The 19,182-nt window shown below is 29.1% G+C and overlaps 3 protein-coding genes and 1 long non-coding RNA gene across 4 annotated transcripts; 1 reads left to right on the top strand and 3 right to left on the bottom strand.

The window, feature by feature from the left end:
- The first annotated feature begins 1,003 nt into the window (after positions 1-1,003).
- LOC112703709 (cyclin-A2-4) lies at positions 1,004-6,056 on the top strand. The gene is made up of 12 exons (XM_025755279.3): positions 1,004-1,203; positions 2,218-2,549; positions 2,658-2,814; positions 3,036-3,190; positions 3,551-3,643; positions 3,870-4,003; positions 4,222-4,297; positions 4,518-4,594; positions 4,699-4,732; positions 4,827-4,976; positions 5,053-5,187; positions 5,419-6,056. The coding sequence occupies exons 2-12, from the start codon at positions 2,277-2,279 to the stop codon at positions 5,470-5,472; spliced, it is 1,338 nt and encodes a 445-aa protein (XP_025611064.1). The 5' UTR covers positions 1,004-1,203; positions 2,218-2,276; the 3' UTR covers positions 5,473-6,056.
- A 660-nt stretch (positions 6,057-6,716) lies between these two features.
- On the bottom strand, positions 6,717-7,374 carry LOC140174554 (uncharacterized). The gene is made up of 2 exons (XR_011864279.1): positions 7,043-7,374; positions 6,717-6,957 (listed from the first exon to the last, which is right to left on the bottom strand). It is a non-coding gene; the product is annotated as an uncharacterized lncRNA (long non-coding RNA).
- A 933-nt stretch (positions 7,375-8,307) lies between these two features.
- LOC112703708 (auxin-responsive protein IAA11) lies at positions 8,308-9,799 on the bottom strand. The gene is made up of 5 exons (XM_072199999.1): positions 9,494-9,799; positions 9,016-9,185; positions 8,845-8,932; positions 8,666-8,734; positions 8,308-8,538 (listed from the first exon to the last, which is right to left on the bottom strand). The coding sequence occupies exons 1-4, from the start codon at positions 9,610-9,612 to the stop codon at positions 8,689-8,691; spliced, it is 423 nt and encodes a 140-aa protein (XP_072056100.1). The 5' UTR covers positions 9,613-9,799; the 3' UTR covers positions 8,308-8,538; positions 8,666-8,688.
- A 4,458-nt stretch (positions 9,800-14,257) lies between these two features.
- LOC112703706 (auxin-induced protein 22C-like) lies at positions 14,258-17,233 on the bottom strand. The gene is made up of 3 exons (XM_025755277.2): positions 16,791-17,233; positions 16,508-16,586; positions 14,258-14,582 (listed from the first exon to the last, which is right to left on the bottom strand). The coding sequence occupies exons 1-3, from the start codon at positions 17,110-17,112 to the stop codon at positions 14,468-14,470; spliced, it is 516 nt and encodes a 171-aa protein (XP_025611062.1). The 5' UTR covers positions 17,113-17,233; the 3' UTR covers positions 14,258-14,467.
- Positions 17,234-19,182: the final 1,949 nt, after the last annotated feature.

Here is a 19,182-nt window from a genome sequence, read left to right as displayed (position 1 = left end):
AGTTACAAATTTAGTTAGACACTATTAATTTTTAATTATTGTCTTTGGTAATTATTGTATTATTTTTTGTATATATATATTTTTTTGCTGATTTAGAAATAATAAATGATTTGACAAAAATTGAATGATTGATTCTAAAATTTTACCAAATAAACGATATTACTGACATGATATTAGTAAAAGAAAAAAAATATCTTAAAAATAATATGAATAAATTTATACATCTACTTTTATATATTAAAAATAGATGCTAATAATTTCATAATCTTAACTTACCTATTACATAATACTACTACTACTAATAATAATAATAATAACAATCTTATAAACTATATAAGTTTTTGTTTTTTAAATATGAAACAAAATATTCGAAATCATTAACTTAAAAAAATATTGCATGGTGTACAGTTTAACACATATAATACAGTGTATTTGGACTAATTTAGTTATTAATCTTATCAATTAACTAGTTTATTTCAATTGATGATGTGAGTTAAAAATATAAAGACTAATTTAGTCACTAATTTTATCAATTAACTAGTTTATTTCAATTGATGAGGTGAGTTAAAAATATAAGAAGAGATGTAATTAAAAAGATCGACTACGTTAGGAGTATATCAAAATCAATATTAAAAATAAATTAAATTATACATATATTTATACATAAATATATTACTGACTGATTTTAATAGTTATATTGGTGTATAAATAGTATTTTTATAAAAAGATATATTCTTACCAACAAATGCTTTAAGAATTATTACTAAAGATATTCTTAAATAGATTAAATAATAAAATACTAAATAAAACTTTAGATAAAAGATAACATGGCATACATAAATGGACAAAAAGGAAATGGTCATATGATGTTTTTCTTCACCATCACTCAATTGGCTTTTAACTTTTTTGGGTCAAACAAAAATTGAATAGTCCACTAAAGTCTTATTAAATAATTGGTATTAACATATACTACTATATACTCCACAGAATTATTATTTATTTCAGAAAACTATATTAATTTTTTTTATCCTCGTCCATGTCTTCCATAAAGATTTTTAAACCCAACCCACATCCCGCTCTCACGCTTGTTCCCCAACAAACATTGCAAGGACGCTCTTCTTGTTTGTGGTTTCTGACTTTTTCTGAGCTTTCTCTCTCTCTTCAATGGAGGTGGTGGAGCTTGCACTATAGACACCCAATCAGGTCCTTCTTCATGCATACAAATCCATTGTCTTTCTTGCAACATCTTGAGAATCTTTGTCTTTCAAGAAATGTTACGTTCTTGAACATGTTTGTGTTTCTGGGTGACTGGGTTTGGGAAGGTGGTAATGTTGCTTCAATGCTGATTTGGGTTTTGATGTTTAGTTCTTTATGTCTGATGGGTGTATGATAAAATGCCTCAGTAAGAGAAGGGAAAAAGTAAAGTCCGAGTCTTGATTTCTTTTCTTTTCATTTCTTTTCTTCTCATTTTTTGACTGCAATTTTTCCCATCAAGTGAAGAAAACTACTAATCTGAAGCTGTGGAACCTGTGATGCTGAAAAAATAAGATTACATTTGTATATAAACATAGTTATTTCTCTTCTTACAATGTGTGTATTTTTTCTGGAATGTATGCTTTTGCAATTGCAGAGGAAAGTTGGTTGTCACTCTAAAATTGATTTGGGGTTTCTTTTTCTTCTGCTCCAACACTTTATAAATGTAATTTGCACTCTATATTGACCTAGTTCATTCTATTTTTGTAATGTGCACTTCTTCTGCATTTGTATTAGTCATTCTATATCTAACTTAAAGTTTTGCCCCTTTTTCTTATTTTTTATTTTATTTTATTTTTTTCATTTTTTACATTATTCTAAGTTTGATGAGAGGATTTGTATTTCAAAATACAAGAGAGTTCTTATATTAACTAATTACTTTATTGACACAAAATCAACAGCATGATGGAAGCTTAAATTAGGCACTGATCTTAATTGTTAACTAGTCTCACCATATTGCATCGATATGCTGTTTTTTTAAATCATTATTATAACATACCAAATTCAAAATTAACTCTGTTCTGCATTTGAAAAGATGGACCAGGAGACTGCAAAATTATGATGAATTTAAGTGTATTCCTTTGATGCTAGCTTGCTGGTCAACTTTAAAAATCTGATCACTAAAACATACATATAGATTTTTTTTTGGCTTTCCTGTTTCATAATTTCATTTTTCTGTCACAGGATTCACACATCAAGATTTTGTGTCCATAATTTCCTCTGTTCTACTGAATATTGTCGTCATGAAGAAAGAAAACAATGTAACCAGGAACGTTGGAGACCTCCCTCGTCGATTGACTCGAGCTCAAGCTGCTGCATTTCTTGCATCTGGGCAATTGCCTCCTTCAAAGGGGGTTTCACAACAAAAAGAGAAGCAGCTTGTAAAAGGCAATCCAAAAAGAGCAGTTTCGGATAATGCATGCCTTCCACGTAAAAAGAGGGCTGCTCTTCAGGATGTGTCTAACATTTTCTGTGAAACTAAAGGCAAGGGCTGTTTGAATGCACCTAAAATTCAGGTTGCTAACTTGCCATGCATCCACCATTTCCTGTTAAAAACTCAACTGTTTGAATTTAACATTTCCCTTACTTATGATGCTAATATATCCCCTGTAACTTATTTTCAGTCTAAGAAAGGCAAGCTGGATAAGGCTGGTCCAAGTGGTGTTTCCAAAGTACTTAAAGAGAAGAGTTTGCCCCACTCAGGGCTTAGGCCGGAAGATGCTACGTGCTCAGTTAATAACGCAAACAATGCACTTCTTCTTTTGATTTCTCAAAAGAAAGGTACTCCCCCCCCCCCCCCCCCCTTTTTTCTGGCAACAAGACTGCTATAGTAATATGTTGGATCCCGGCATATCATAATATACTTTAGAGTTGGACATGTCTGCCCATTGCTTAAATACACCACCTTAAATCATAAAAGGATAATTGAATCTCTTCATGAGCTTCGTAAAGGAAATCATTTTTTAGTTAGTTGATGCACTCTTTTTGTGTGTTGTTCTCAGATGTACAAATGGCTGCAGCCGAGAAGAGTGGTGTTTATGAACTTCTAAATGTATCAAAGGGACCAGATATCACTGACATTGATGCGGATTTTGAAGATCCCCAATTGTGCAGCTTCTATGCGACTGATATCTACAAAAACTTGCGTATTGCTGAGGTTTGTGAAATAAATGCCCTGCACTTATAATAAAACAATCTTCTTCTGTCCAATACAGAAATCTTGTTGTCTCTACTAATGACTTGCATTGGAAGTTACAAGAATATCTTCATGTTTATTTTTACTGCCAGCCTTTTCCTGTTCAGGGTTTTAGAATTTATTCTGCATTCCTAATGTAAAAACTTTGCTTTGAATTTGCAATTGATAGTTTGATTTTTGCAACATCTAGTCAATTGAAGAATTGCTTTAATATTTGGTTTCCAACTCATTTTTGAGAAGTAAAATTTGTTAGTTTTGAACTTTCCATAACATTCTTCTTGTCAGCTGTTTCATAAAATATGTCAAACATTTATTTTTCAGCTATCAAGAAGGCCTTATCCTAACTACATGGAAACAGTACAGCAAGATATAACACAAAGCATGCGTGGGATACTGGTTGATTGGCTTGTAGAGGTTTGTATAACTTTCTAATATCTTTAAGAAGTTCAAACTATCAAGTGTTCACTGAAAATAGGAACTTAGCAGAGTCTGTGAAGTCACTGATGCTGATTCCTTTCTTGCATGCTTGTAGATATTAACTTATTTTGTTTTTATTCTTTCATGTTTTTCTTTTGGTTCAATTTTCCTAGTCGATGCAATATGAATGCTGCTTTTAATTCACATTTAACTTTGTTATCAGGTCTCTGAGGAGTATAAATTGGTCCCGGATACTCTTTACCTCACTGTATATCTCATAGACTGGTTTCTCTCTCAAACTTACATTGAAAGACGACGACTTCAGTTGCTTGGCATAACCTGCATGCTAATTGCCTCGTAAGTTATTCGGGTCAGCGAAGTTGACCTTTTACCTTCTGATTCTGTTAGCATTCCTCTACAAACATATGCATTCATGTTCGTTGTGTACTTGTATCATAAATTATTGTTGTTTCTATGTTGGTTATTGGTCTTTCAAGGAAATTTAGTGTCTGTTACTTTGTTGACATTAAGATTAGGCTTTCATATGAAATGTTTTTGTTTTTGTATGATTAAAGGAAATACGAAGAAATTAATGCCCCACGCATTGAAGAATTCTGCTTCATCACAGACAACACATACACAAAAGAGGAGGTACGCCTTGCTTTTTCAAGTTTGAACTAGTGTGATTAATGGCAAAATACAAAATATACGCTCAAATAGTAAACTGCAATTTCATTCCTATCCCAACAAGAGAACTTAGAATATCAAGCCCATCTACCATATCCTTTGTGGCTTGAATTCAATGTATGTTGTGGAGCCTTATTATCAAAATAACTGGAGTTATTGCATTGATAAATAATCTGAATGGCAGGTACGAAAAATGGAGACTGAAGTGTTGAAGTCCTCATCATATAAACTATTTACTCCCACTACAAAAACTTTCCTCAGGTACTTGTTAACATATTTTTCATTTAAAAAATATTTTTTAAAATAAAATAAAATGTTATGTTGAAACCTCATTCAATTGTCCGTACTCATCCTTGGTTTCGTAGGAGGTTTCTTCGGGCAGCACAAGCTTCTTACGAGGTGAAAGATTCAACTTTGACATGGCTGCTTGGTCTAGAACATGCCACATTGTTTTGATTTGTGTATTACTAATCGCCTGCCTAAAAAATTGCAGAGCCCGAGCTTCGAATTGGAGTTCCTGGCAAATTACCTTGCTGAACTAACACTTATGAACTATGGTTTCTTAAATTTCCGTCCTTCTATGATTGCGGCATCTGCTGTATTTCTTGCTAGATGGACTTTAGATCGGTCAAGCTATCCATGGGTATGTGTTTGTCACTGCCATTTCCCTTATGAATTTACTCACATAAAGAAAATCTGACCACCATTTTTCTTTTCAGAATCCAACTCTTCAACACTATGCCTCTTATAAACCATCAGACTTGAAAACCACAGTTCTTGCATTACGGGATCTACAGCTGAATAGCAATGACTGCCCTTTAACCGCCATCCGCACCAAGTATGAGCAAGAGAAGGTATGAAAGATTAGGAATTGAAACTAGCCGAACCTTCTTGGCTTTCGTTTTCATTTCTTATTTATACTTTTTTCCTTCACATTATAGATAGATAGAAACAGAAAATGCTAAAAATGAAAATAGAAACAACAGGCTATATTTCATCTCCTTGTTTCAGGACATCATATATATGAATCATATGTACTAGTAAGTAACTTGCATGGTGTTTCATTATGAAAATTTCTCTCGCAGTTCAAATGTGTAGCGGCTTTGTCATCACCTGAATTGCTTGACACACTGTTCTGAAGCTATAGATAATTTACAAATCAAAGCAAAGGACCCTTAAGGCCTTAACTGTAACAGAGATATGTGCACATCAGAAGGAAAAACACCTTATTTTGTTAGTCAAAAGCCTTCTCAATCAAGACTAATCTAATTCTCCCTCCAAGTTTAGTTCAAGTGTTCCTGTCTATATTCTTTAATATCTTTTTGTATATACATTTGGTGACCTTTTGTTGGGATCCTTGCTTAAGTTGTCTGACATTGAATGAACACCAAGGTCACAATCACAAGCATGTTGCATAGGCATGTTTTGAAGTAATGTAGCAAAAAAAAGGGGAATGTTTTGAAGTAATGTAGCAAAAAAAAGGGAATATTTTGAAGTATTGTAGCCAAAAAAGGATTGTTCTTGTTATTATAGTGTAACAATGAGATTCTGAAGCCCTAGTTATTAGGTCCTCTGAAATTTTTGTCATAGTTGAGGATTTTATGGCTACAGTTCATTTCTGTGTAGGCAATCAAATGATGAAATGCATATTCTTGCAGGTTTAGTAGATAGTAGATACCCAGGTTAATTGAGTTCTTAAATACAGAATTTCATTTTTTAGTTATGTATGATTCTTTTTTTTTTAAAGGTTGAAAAAAAAAGCTGTTTGAAAATTTTCAAGTTTTTGTTATGTTGGATAAGATTTTCCCTGAAAATTGCATTTCTTTTCGTGCACTATGTAACTATGTTATATGCATTTTGATATTAAATTTAAAAATTTGTAGAAAAAGTCAATGCAAAAAAAAAAAAGTTCAGTGCACAAGCATTTTGCGTTAACGTATGGTCTAAAGAAGAATCGCACTCAAAGAAGATAATGTATAGAGCCTAACTTGATAATAATATTTTCTGTGGATTCAATTCAAACCATTTTTAAGGTGATTATATTATATATATGTATTATAAATTACAAATTATAACTAAATCAAATGGCATCCCACAATTTACATTTTCCAGTGGTAGACTCTATTTTAGAAGACTTTGACTAATAACTTTTAGACTCATGGTTGGACTAGAGGATTAAGAGAACCTTTAATTCACTTCCTCTTTGTCATCCTAACAAAGGCTTATTTATTTCAACTTTTAAAACCATGATTTTTTCATGGATAACATAAAAAGAAACCATTTGTGATATATATATATATATATATATATATATATATATATATATATATATATATATATATATTTGTGGATGTAGTGTGGATGAGTAAATGTAAGTATATAATTATTGTAAAATAATTATCTCTTATTTGGTTAATTAAATATAATAAGCAACTTGGAATCATATATAAGACAATGGTAAACTATGATAACAGAAACATCCAAGTTTAGTAAACTAAAACCGAAGTACAAGGTTATGTGATAAAGTAATAAGGATAGGTAGCTAGGGACAGCAACAACAGGTACGTTCCAAGCAGCATTCACAACTCTCATAGCAGCAGAAGCAGCAACACAGGGTAAACAAACTGAACCAATCAAAATTGAATCACATGTCAAAGAAGGAATTGAAGAACTGAGAAGTAACACAAACCAAAGGATGAAGTAACACACCAAGCATAGAAGATTCCTTTCTCCTCGTGTCGCATCTGAACATGATCATAATACGACATCTGTTGCTGTGCTGGTGCAGATCCCCCTGTCATGTTCTCAAACACAGTTGAATAAGAAGATGATGATGATGAATAATGCAATTCATTTTGGTCATGTATTTATAATCACAACTGCACAAGCTAAATAATAAACACTTATTATGGTTGTTAGTTAGTTAGAAGCTTCATTCACTCTCAATTAAGTAACATATATTTAAAAAATTCAGTTCTTTATGTAAAGTAGTTGTGTATTAATGAATGATAAATCATGATCAGGTAGTTGCTTTCTTGTACAATTCAATTCTAACCCTTAATTCCTACCTAAAAAGAAACCTCAACATTCAACCATACAAAATTCAAAATGCAAAATAAACCAATATCCACTATTCTTTCATTCAAATTCATGTCACTTATATTAATATAAGTACAGCTGGACAATAACCGTCCATCATAACTATATCCATATATATATGATACCAAAGTATACACTGTTCCGTGCTTATATTTATTGTTGTCATTTATCAACTGTCATGTTTTTTACACTCCTTCATTCAAAGTTCAAAACCATTCATCAGCAAGAATTCATCATGTGAAGTAACTTTCAAACCCGAGGGATATTTGTGCCGTGAGAAATTCATTATAAAAGATCAATTTTTTATGGAAGTGGAAAAATGTTTCCCACTGCAAATTATATATTTCCCTTGGTCCAACTAGATATTTGTTTTTTGGGTCAGAAACAAGTTTGTTTTTAATGCACCAATAATTAATAGACTTCCAAATGCTCTGTTTCATGGTCCGTTTTAGGTCTATATCAAAGTTCTACAAAGATGCAAAAAAAAGAAAAAGAAAAAAAGAATAGCAGCAAAACGTGATCGATTTATTAAATTGGGCTTCAAGTATAAATCAACTAGGGTTGGTCGAGTGTCAGCTCACTCTCTGCTTAAACAAGTGTCGGAGGTTTAAATCTCATCTTGTACATGTAGCAACCCATTATCCAGCGAGACACTCACCCATAAATGGAGCTCAGATCCGTCGATTCCTTTTTTTTTTGGTGACTGAAATAATCTGCTTAAATAGAAGGACAATCCATCTACATGCTGATACCTTTAATTTGTTGGAAGGGGGGCTATTAATTTTTTTATCCCAATTTTAAACAAAGTTGGTAATCTATAACATGTATAATAGAATACAAATACTAAGTTTATGATTTGTTCATAACATAAACCATATCCTTAATTAACAAACATCATATATACCAATAGAATAATAATCTTAAAATATACTTAAAAAAAAAAAACAGAACACAAATACACAAACAATCCAAAGCGGAAAGTGTATGTAGTCTGTCTATAATATACACTCTGGATCTTATATATTTACTATCATATAACTATATATATAGCTAATTTAGCTAACTAAACTAGATTATATTCTTCTAAGTTGAGCAGTACGGTATACCTGCAATGTTATGTGCACAGGTATATAATTAGAGGCATATATAATAATAATAATAATAATAATAATAATAATAATAATAATAATAATAATAATCAAGCTCTCATCATGTTTGGCAAAAATAATTAACCTTAGTGAGCCAAGCTAAGGGGTCTACTTTATCATGAGTCTTATTCTCTTGCATGATTCAACGAACATCCTAAAAAGAAAATACAAGAAATCAAAGCAGGTGAGAAATGAGTTATTTAATGAGGAAAGAAAATAATGAAACATATGGATATAATATAAGAGGTGGTAATTAGTAATTACTCCCAAGGTACATCACCAACTAACATCCAATCACCGTCTTTGTCCTCATAAGTTGGCATATAATTATCCATCACCTTATTCTCATTACCTACACTTACAAAAACACCCATTTAATTACTCTCATCAATAATACCAATAATCATGAATGAATCAAATTAAATGAAAACGTACAAATAATGGTTGAGCAACAAAACATAGTCTCCAATGCCTTGAAGAGCTGTTCATAACTTTCATACACTTCAAGATCCACTTTTCTTAGATATGGTGCTCCGTCCACACCCACCTTCACGCCACACTTTCTGTTTGCCCTCATCACCGGCGGCCACCCCACCGTCTGTGCCCTGCACGTGATGTCATGATACTAATCCTCCTAAAATTTTAAATTAATAATAACATACAATATGAATAATTATATTTTTAACACATTTAAATAATAAAATTTTTAAATTTACTTATTTTTTTACATAATTTTATTTTTTCTTTATTTACCTATTATTTTTTTAGGAATTACTAAAAATTGTTCATACTTTGACATAATATCATTTTTTTTAATTTAAACTGATAAAAAAATAACATAAATAATTATATCTCTAACAATAATCATCGCATGCAGCTCTTATCACAGTATCCTAACTTAAAACAAGCTTACTTGGGATGAAGAAGATCAACGGTGTCCTCCTCCGAAAAGCGGCGGCAGCGTTTGGTGGCTCCGGTTTGAGTACCGGGAAGAGAGAGGCTGAGCTTAAAGTCAACGTCCAACATGGCCATTGGCGCTTTGTGTAAGTAAGTCAAGTACTTTTTTTCTTCTCTTCTTTTCTTTTGGGTTTGGAGAAACTAACTATACCTATATATAATCACACATTATTCTTTTCTATTCTTAAAAAGAAAAAATTCCAAGCAGAGAGAAAGAGAGAGAGAAAAAGAGGACTATTCTAATTAGGGCCAACACAAAATCAAAAATCTAATTCCCTGTTCAACCCTAAAAAGGATATAATTGATGGCATAGAAGACTCAATTCATTGATTAGTTTTTCTTATTACAAAACAGTAAAAGTGTAATTGTACTAGTTTTTGTGATTAGTCTTTCTTCTACTATTAGTAAGATATGTTCTGTATTGATTACTTCTATTGTTGAAGAAGCATGGCTAGCTATGGCCTTATATATGCTCTCTATTGATTTATCATATACAAAAAAAAAAAGTGGAGAAAATATGAGATGAAAAAGAATATAGTATGAAACAACGAAATTACCATATGCATGCATTTACCCAAGAAGTCTTATGTGTTGCATTATTATTAGACGTATTAATGAATTGATTATTTTTTTATATGGCAAATATATTAAAGCACATGTTTTCTTATTCCTTCATTTAAATATGCATTATATTATGGATTAGTTTGTAGCGAGTATAAACAAAAATGATGAACTAATTAATTAAGTATGCCATTTCTTCTTTATATATTAAGGGAGTCACTCAAATAAAGATGCTTAAAATATCTTTTTTTAAAGACGCTTTTTAATAATTAAAATTTAACTTATATAATTGATTAAATTATATTATTTTTATTAAAATTAAACCAAACAAACTGAGTTGACAAAAAATTTGATAAATCAAATCTTGAATCGATCTAAATTGATATTCTTTTTTTATAGAAAATGGCTTAATATTTTTATTATAAAAAATGACTAAAATATTTTTATTATATATATTAATTTTGAAAATTCTAAATTCTAAATTCTAATTTAATGATGGCATAGAGAGAAGAGAAAGATTAGGATTTAAAATTTTTAAAATATATAATAGAAATATTTTAAGTCATTTTCTATAATAGGGGTATTATAATCATTTTTATAAAAAATATTAATTTAAATTGGTTCAAGATTTGGTTTATCGATTTTTCGGTCAAATCAGTTTATTTGGTCTAATTTTGACAAAAATTAATACAATTTAATCAATTATATAGGTTAAATTTTAATTATTAAAAAGTGTTTTTAAAAAAAGACGTTTTAAGCGTCTTTACGTGAGTGGATCCCTTATATTAAAGTTACATAACCAAAATAGAGTTCTTAATTATATATTGGTTAAAAGTATTCTTATAATATATTTCATCCTCATAATAAATATTCTTTTAAGAATAATTATCCTAAAAAAATATTCTACTAAAATAATAATAATAACTTTTATCAAGATAATTCTGAAACGACTATGTGCATCCTTTTGTAGCTTTGTTATGCGTGTGTAGACATATTATAAAAGGAAAAGTATAGATACCAACATATTATTCGTCAACTTTTGCCAACTCTTATTTATATTTGTGTTTCTTGGAAGTGTGTTCGTAGATGTGTCTAATAATTAATATATTTTAAATATATATATAAAGAGACACATCTAGAAAATATATCTATAAAGACACGTCTACTAAACACAGTTATAAAAAAGACATTTTTATTAGACACATCTACGAACACACTTCTATAAAACACAATTATAAATAAGAGTTGGCAGAAGTTGGCAGATAATCTGTTAGTAACGTAGCGGACCGATTATAAAAACTTACCCGAAAAATTAATGAACCATATGTTCTAAAATCCGATTACGGAAGTGACCTCATGCAATGAATAATGCTACAATAATACATAAAAAAAAAAAACAGTTCCTTTCATTGTATTGTTATTCTTAATTCTTAATTATCGATAAACTAAATTCGTTGGAGGGAGACATTGAGAGCCATGCGTGCACCTTAACGATCGCCATTGTTCGTGCATGTGTTTATGTTTAATTAAAACTTATGTACTATACTAGCTACTCTACAATCTATTAGAGTTAGTTACTTGTGTTTAATTTGTCTATGTATTTTCTTAATTTTTTTTCTTTTTTTTTTCTGTTTTTGGGTGAACTTACAAATTATCTGAATCAAATAGTTATATGATTAACTTAGAGCTATCGTTTTTTGCAATCTTAATCATCAAGTGTTCCCCTGGCAAGAAACAAACATGTAGGTCAACTTGTATTATTTCTTTAATTTGAAGATTATTATTATTTGTATAAAATATGTACGCATCAAAAACTATAATTTGACAAAAAAATATAATGATTCTATTACACTTTTATTCAATCTTTTTTATTAACCGATGGCAAAATTATTTAAGAAACTTAGAATGATATAACAAACTTATTTAATTCTTTCCTACGTGGATTCCTGATTGTATATTAAGTTAATTATCTAGCTTTGCATTGTTTATTTAGGTCCAATTTGGGTAAATAAAAAATAAATATAAAATATATGTCAATGTATATTTTATTGTTGTTTTTTTATTTTTTTTTACTCTTATTAGAACTCTCTTCTCCTTTATTGAGGTCAAGAACTTGCTATAAAATCACATATAAAAAAAATAAAATTAAAACTGAAATTTCATACCACAATTAAATACAAATTTAATAATAAAAAATAGAGTGATAAAATGATAAAAAAATACTTAGCAAAAATAAATACAGCAGGTTGTTCAAATGCAATATTGTCTGAAAATTGTGGTGGAGGATTAATACTTCCATCAGATAAATCATTACGTAAAAATAGTAAGGTTTGGAATATTACATGAGAATGATGGTGGAATTATGGTGGAAGGCCAGTGCTTCGCGTAGACTTTGCGTGAAAATGGTGGTGAAGGATCAGTAAAGTAGATTTTTTTTGTTTTGAAATTAATTTTTTTTAAGTAAGTAGTAGAATGACTTATCGAAAAGTAGATAAGTCATATATCTCTACTTCTTCAAAAAGCTGCAAATTAACTTTTGAGAAAGTTAAAAGCTTTTTCTAAAATAATGCCAAACACGCAGATTATGACTTTTCATAATCCAAAAATAAAAAAAGTAGCTTCTGCTACTTCCCAAACGATCTCTTATTCCTCTTCAAGGTTCTGAAAAGGTGAAGTAGTCATCAAACTAATATTATTAGAGATTCAATAATTTAAATATTCAATCGAAGTTTAATAAAAAAATATTTATATATAAAAGATATAATTTAAAAAAAATAATTTTTATAATTTATTATTTTAAATTAATTAATCACTAAAAGACTATACTATTATTATTGATTTGCTAAAAATAGTTTTACCTTAAATTGAATCCATTAGTAACCAATTATCAATTAACCCAATTGAATTGGCAAATTCAGTTACACTCTCAGAATCATCCTCTTTTTTAATTTATAAAATTTTGTATTAACCAAATTTATATATACCAAAATAATAATCATTTTAGGGGGTTGGCACATTAATTATGAGTAATATGATGAAAATGATGGGTGGTTGAAAATTTGAAGGTGTAATTTTACTTACTCCTATCATATTGAGCAAGTATTTTGTAACAAAAAGTTTTGGCAGGAGATTAGTTTCCTAAAACTAATCCGTTTTTGTTTTCCATTCCCCCCTCTTGTAGATGAATGACCCATCCGTCTGTAGAATAAATCATGCAGTACAATATAAATATAATTATTTTTTTGGTTTTTCACGGTATTTCTCAACCCGACAGATCAAGAACTAATTCATCGTGAATCTGATCTTTATTTAAGAGTCTGTCGTTGGCGATAAATTACTACATGCACAAAATGAGATTCGAACTTCTGACACTTGCTTAAACAGACGAGTGATATACTGATATTTAACACAATAATATCACGAACTATTTTTTAGTTTAATTAGTTTAATATTTTAAATTTAAAAACTCTAATATTTTTTATTCTTCTCATTTAAATTTAAATAATTAACTGAATAAGCTGAAAATTGTGTGCAAATACAAAATCAAGACTATTAATCACTTTTACTAAAACTAGCACATTATTAACAAATATGAGGCAAAACTTTTACCAAAACGATTAGGAAATTTAAAATAAAAGTAAAATATTATTTTGGTTCGTCTAAGTCAAATTTTAATTTAATTTTTAATATTTTAAATGTCTTATTTTAATTCTAAAAAATTTTAAATGAATTCAATGCTATTCTATAGTTAAATATGACTTGAATAATTAATGAAAAACTTTTACATTAATAACGTAACCATTGATAAGTAAAATTTATTTACATACTAAAATTGAATGTTATATTAACTTGTAAATATGCTAACTATTCGTGTCAAATTTAATTGTAGAACAACATTAAATTTATATAAATTTTTTGAAAATAAAATAAAAATTAAAATATGAGTAATGTTAGGGGGCCAACAATTTTTGTGATTGATAGCCATCAAATAGCTATCAATGATGATTTAATGGTGTAGATTGGTGTGAGATTTCATCTAATGGCTCACCTTTCTCTGCTGGTTACATGCTGGCCAAAAATCAATAAAATTACTAGCCCCCTAGACTTTTCCTTAAAATATAATCTAAACATAAAGACCAAAATAATACTTTACCCTATAAAAAAATTGGTTCCGGCAAAACATTTACCAAAACATTATATATATAATTCATTCTTAGGTTTTACAATTCATGCATCAAACTATATAAAAAAGTTGCTTCCTCAAATATAAACAAAATGAAACATAAAATTGTGATCTATGATCATTAAAACGTGTACCACATAATAATAATATATATAAAGTAGAAAACCCTAACTTATTTAATTTGTTTCAATTTTTCACGCCTTCTATAAATCCCTTTAATGATCCTTTTGGTTGCAGACCAAAGCCCTTTGCATCTGATCTCTTCATAATCCTCAGACGCTTGCATGATTCAATAAACATCCTGCATGAATAATATATAGTGAAAATCTAACATATTATTAATTGACAAAAATAAAACATAACAAATAATTATAGTAAAATATTTCTTATGACGTTAATTAATAATTATAGTAAAATATTTCTTAACAATAATAATTGCTTTTTCCTTTTTCAAGGAAGAGACAATAAAAGTGATGCTATATTTTCAGTCTCATTTTGATGTTACGAACATTATAATGAAGAATTCACGCATGTCGGCCATGTAAGTGTGGTTCATGAGAATCTTTTGTTTATGTTTGATATTAACATGATAATAATGATATATAAAGTAGAACTTTGGAATTGATTAGATCTATGGACAACTTAATCAACACGTCTATTCAAATAATTTCGTACTGGCAGACATCAAAATGATTTTGCCAAACTTATTCTTCAATTCAATTTCATGGAAGGTGAATACTACGGTATCTATTACTTTGTACCTAAGTTACTAAAAAAAAATAAATAAATAATATTTAATAAATTTTATATGATTTATTTTTTATTTTAAAAGAGAAGTTAGACAATTTAAGCACCATAATAATTAAATGCACCATAGAGCTCACTTTCATAGAATTAGATAAAAATCGCAACTCCTAATTTTTTTTTTTGGTGAAAATAAGAGTTAAATAAAAGTATATTAAGAAATTTAGTTATATATATCACTTATATGTAAGTAATCATTCTAAATAATAATATGTGATAACTAGCTATCCAAGTATCTCTATTCTCTCATATATCATGTAATGTAAAATATATTTAAGAATAAGTATAAGAAAATATTTTTTGGCCCTTATTTTTAGAAAGTTTAAAGTTTAGATTATAATTTAATATTTAAAATTTAGAATATTTAAAAAATAATCACCATTAATATTATAACTTTTAATTTAGGCATGAAACTAGGGTTAATGGTAAAGTGGACAGTATGCTTCACCGAAAAATTCCCTATATATATAATTTACCAATTATATCCAGTCTTACATGACACGCTAGTGACTTTTTGTCTCTCAGAAAAAAAAAAAAATCAATAGATGCTCCCACTAAATTATGAATCAACACCTACCAAAAGAAAATATGTATGCACATAAATTCCTAAAGCGGTTTTATTTTGTTGGTTGAAAAAGATATATATATATATATATTACTGGAATTATCATAGCAGATGATGGGTGACAATGCAATTACCATAACTAATGGATCATCAGTAGTGCCTAAACTCTTTTTCAGAGTGTCCTTTTTTCCTAAAATTTCAAATTGAGTGATTTAACAGATTATAAAAGATTTGATGGTTTATCATAAAATTATCTATCGCAAAAAATTAAGTGAATAAAATAGCTAAATAAATAGTTATAAATATCATTATAAACTAAGAAGTAATATATATGTTTTTTAATTGGCTGGCTGTTGTGTGTAACTGTGTATCCTATTAAAAAGTAATAAATCGAAAATATTATTTGTACATTAAAATTAGTTACTAAAATCAGTTATTAATGTATTTATATATAAATATATGTATAATTTAATTTATTTTTAATGTATATTTATATTCTAACATGCATTTTATATTAGTGACTGATCTTAGTAGCTGATTTTATTATACACGTAACATAACTTTATATATAGCCATCTGCCAACTCTTATTTATAATTATGTTTAATGGAAGTGTTTTTGTGGATGTGTCTAATAAAAATATCTTTTTTATAGTTGTATTCAATAGAAGTGTCTTTACAGATATATTTTTAGATGTATCTCTTTATATATGTGTTTAAAATATAATAACTAATCATTATTGACAATAAATTAGCAGATAATATATTGGTACCCTATACTTTTCCTAATATTATTCATAATTTTATGCAGCAGAGTGGACAAAGTTGAAAATAAGAAGAAATTAGTAGAAAGACTTACTCCCAAGGAACATCTCCGACGAGCATCCAGTCACCATCTTTGTCCTCGTAAATCGGAACTTGTTCACAATTCTCCGCATCTGTCATACCGTTATATTTTTCACCAAACATTAACATCTTGTATGTGTTGCTCGTAACTAAATAAAAACTTGCGTGCAGTTGTTTTCGTATGAAGTTTCCAGTTAAAATTTTAATTAAACTTATTAAATCATTTAAGATTCTCAAATATCAATTTACACAAAAATAACTGTATATGAATTTTCAGCTCGTAAAAGAGTACTGACCGATTCCATAGGAAGCAAAGAGGTTGTCCAAGGCAAAGGCTAGGTGGGAGTAATCCTTGTGCATGGCAAGATCAATTTTACGCAAGAATGGAGCACCGTCCATGCTAACCTTCACGTACATTTTCGACGACGTCTTCTTCTTCCGGTAAGAGCACACCGGTGGCCACCCCACCACCGCGTTCTTATTATTCCTCTCCGTCGAGGATCCATTTTCCCCACCATCAATCTCCGAAAACACCCTCTTCTTCGATGCTGATGAATCCCCACCGGGAAGACCCAATCTTAGCTCTGTGATTTCAAGTCCAAGACCTTCTTTGGCCATATCTTTTTTGAGGCTTTTTGGTGAACTGAGAGTATATATATGAAAGAAAGAGGGTATTAATTAATTAGGTTGTTTTTTATGACAGGTGAAGTGGTCGGTCACATGAGGAACAAATGAGTGTAGGGTAGGGACATAGTTTGTTCCCTCTTAAAGTCGCCGCACACCAACTTTGATACATTGGACAACATCCTACCGTTATTTCTTCTCTTCTCATTTCCTCACATTTGATCTTGGCCGTTTCATTTGCTGACTCAGGGGCACACCATGTGATTCCCTTCATTCAAGCTAAGCTGCTCTCATTTTTTCGAACAATACTTTCATTAATTATATGATGAAAACTTAGATGGAGTTGACTTTACGTGAAGTTGATAATTGAGAGCCGTTAGATGATTTTTCATCTAATGACTCTCGACTATCAACTTCACATAAAGTCGACTGTACTTGAGTTTCCATCTAATTATATATGTGCACCGCCATCTTTAGTTCTATCAAATGCATGCCCTTGTATTAGGTTATGCTTTAATCAAATTCATTCAACTACATACAATATAATTGATGGAAATTCAAAATAATCTCGCGGCCTATATACCTATACCTTTTATAATAAATATCATTTTGATATTAGCATTTTTTAATAATTATACACGAATATTTAGTAAAGAATGTTTAGTGTGCAAATTTTTAGTAATTTTATTTAAATATTGTTTCAGACTATGATACGCGGACACTGAGTATACGACACAACACACAAATTTAAAATTTTTATAAGATACAAAAACACAACATATATATATATAAGTATTTTTAGATAAATTATAATGATATTTTGATATTTTATTGATATTAAAATATAAATTAATTTTTTAATATTTTTTTAATTATATAAAATATTTAAAATATTTTTTTCTAATAATTAATAATATATATTATTTAATTTCTAAATTTATTTCAAGAATATATGATAAAAATAAAGTTGGATACGCTGACACATGATAGTATTTAGGTTAGTTTAAGTATGTTTAGAAAAGAATTTTTTTTCGTTAAGACACAATTAGACACAAAAAATACACGTATTAAATAAATATCGATAAATATCATATTTAAAATGTGTCTGACACAAACACAAAAAAATCAGAAAAATATCCACGCTTCATAGTTTTGAGAATATATATGATTAGATTGTGTTTCACCTAATTATTATTGTTAATTAGTTAGCATATGTATATATATAACAATGGCATGGCATATATTAATGTAAGCGAATGTGATGGGATAGAGATACATATAGGGAGCAAAATAATGAAATGGTGTAAGAAGGTAGGACCCAAAGGCAACAAACAAATTTCTATGTGGAATGTGAAAGATCACAGCAAATGATGAGTCAAAGTCGACGATCCCTAGGTCTATGAGGGAACACATTGGGACTCATCAAAGTTACAAACGCGTACGCCAGGTATAGAATTTGCCCAAACATATCATCCAAACCAACAACGTTACACATTCCCACTCCTTCACATACATATAGTACCTACCTACCTAGCTAGCAAAACCTTCAATTTTCATCAATATTACGACTTATTAGGGTTTTTGCTTTAGTTTGTTGCCAACACGCTATGAAATTGAATGGTTGTATGTAACAAAAACGTAACTAGATAGCTAGCTACTTTAACTTCCACCAAACCTAGTAGCTAACTAAAGTTTATCAAAGTTTGGAAAAATTTTCAAATCTACGGTCGTACCGGTGTTTGAGTGATTTTTAACAATTTATTTTAATTATAAAAAATATATATAATATTTATAATTAAAATTAACGGTTAAAAATTACTAATATATTAATATGACGGTATACTTAAAAATCTTTTCAAAATTTGAAGTATTAATACATTATTATTGTTATTACCAAAGAAATAAATTAAAGTTTCATTTATATTATATTTGTTTTAAGGGATGCTCTTATAAAGACGTGTAAAATGTTTTTTTGTAAAGATATTTACATGTCGTATTATTATTGGACGTATTAATAAACCGGTTATTTTTGAATTTCTTAACAAATTAGAATAGAACTGTTTT

The sequence above is a fragment of the Arachis hypogaea genome, chromosome 7, assembly GCF_003086295.3.
Source record: "Arachis hypogaea cultivar Tifrunner chromosome 7, arahy.Tifrunner.gnm2.J5K5, whole genome shotgun sequence".
NCBI classification, from domain to species: domain Eukaryota; kingdom Viridiplantae; phylum Streptophyta; class Magnoliopsida; order Fabales; family Fabaceae; genus Arachis; species Arachis hypogaea.
This window is presented reverse-complemented; position numbering and strand designations above follow the sequence as displayed.

Bases quoted from the DNA above. Each gene is read 5' to 3' on its own strand.
- LOC112703709 (XM_025755279.3), top strand. From the start codon at position 2,277: ATGAAGAAAGAAAACAATGTAACCAGGAACGTTGGAGACCTCCCTCGT. The intron at 3,191-3,550 runs GTTTGTGAAATA...TTTATTTTTCAG, and splicing joins AAAACTTGCGTATTGCTGAG to CTATCAAGAAGGCCTTATCC. The intron at 4,004-4,221 runs GTAAGTTATTCG...GTATGATTAAAG, and splicing joins ACCTGCATGCTAATTGCCTC to GAAATACGAAGAAATTAATG.
- LOC112703708 (XM_072199999.1), bottom strand. From the start codon at position 9,612: ATGGCCATGTTGGACGTTGACTTTAAGCTCAGCCTCTCTCTTCCCGGT. The intron at 8,933-9,015 runs GTACGTTTTCAT...TTGTAAGTGTAG, and splicing joins TTGTTGCTCAACCATTATTT to GTAATGAGAATAAGGTGATG. The intron at 8,735-8,844 runs GTAATTACTAAT...TTTTCTTTTTAG, and splicing joins GTTGGTGATGTACCTTGGGA to GATGTTCGTTGAATCATGCA.
- LOC112703706 (XM_025755277.2), bottom strand. From the start codon at position 17,112: ATGGCCAAAGAAGGTCTTGGACTTGAAATCACAGAGCTAAGATTGGGT. The intron at 16,587-16,790 runs GTCAGTACTCTT...ACGGTATGACAG, and splicing joins CTTTGCTTCCTATGGAATCG to ATGCGGAGAATTGTGAACAA. The intron at 14,583-16,507 runs GTAAGTCTTTCT...TTATTCATGCAG, and splicing joins GTCGGAGATGTTCCTTGGGA to GATGTTTATTGAATCATGCA.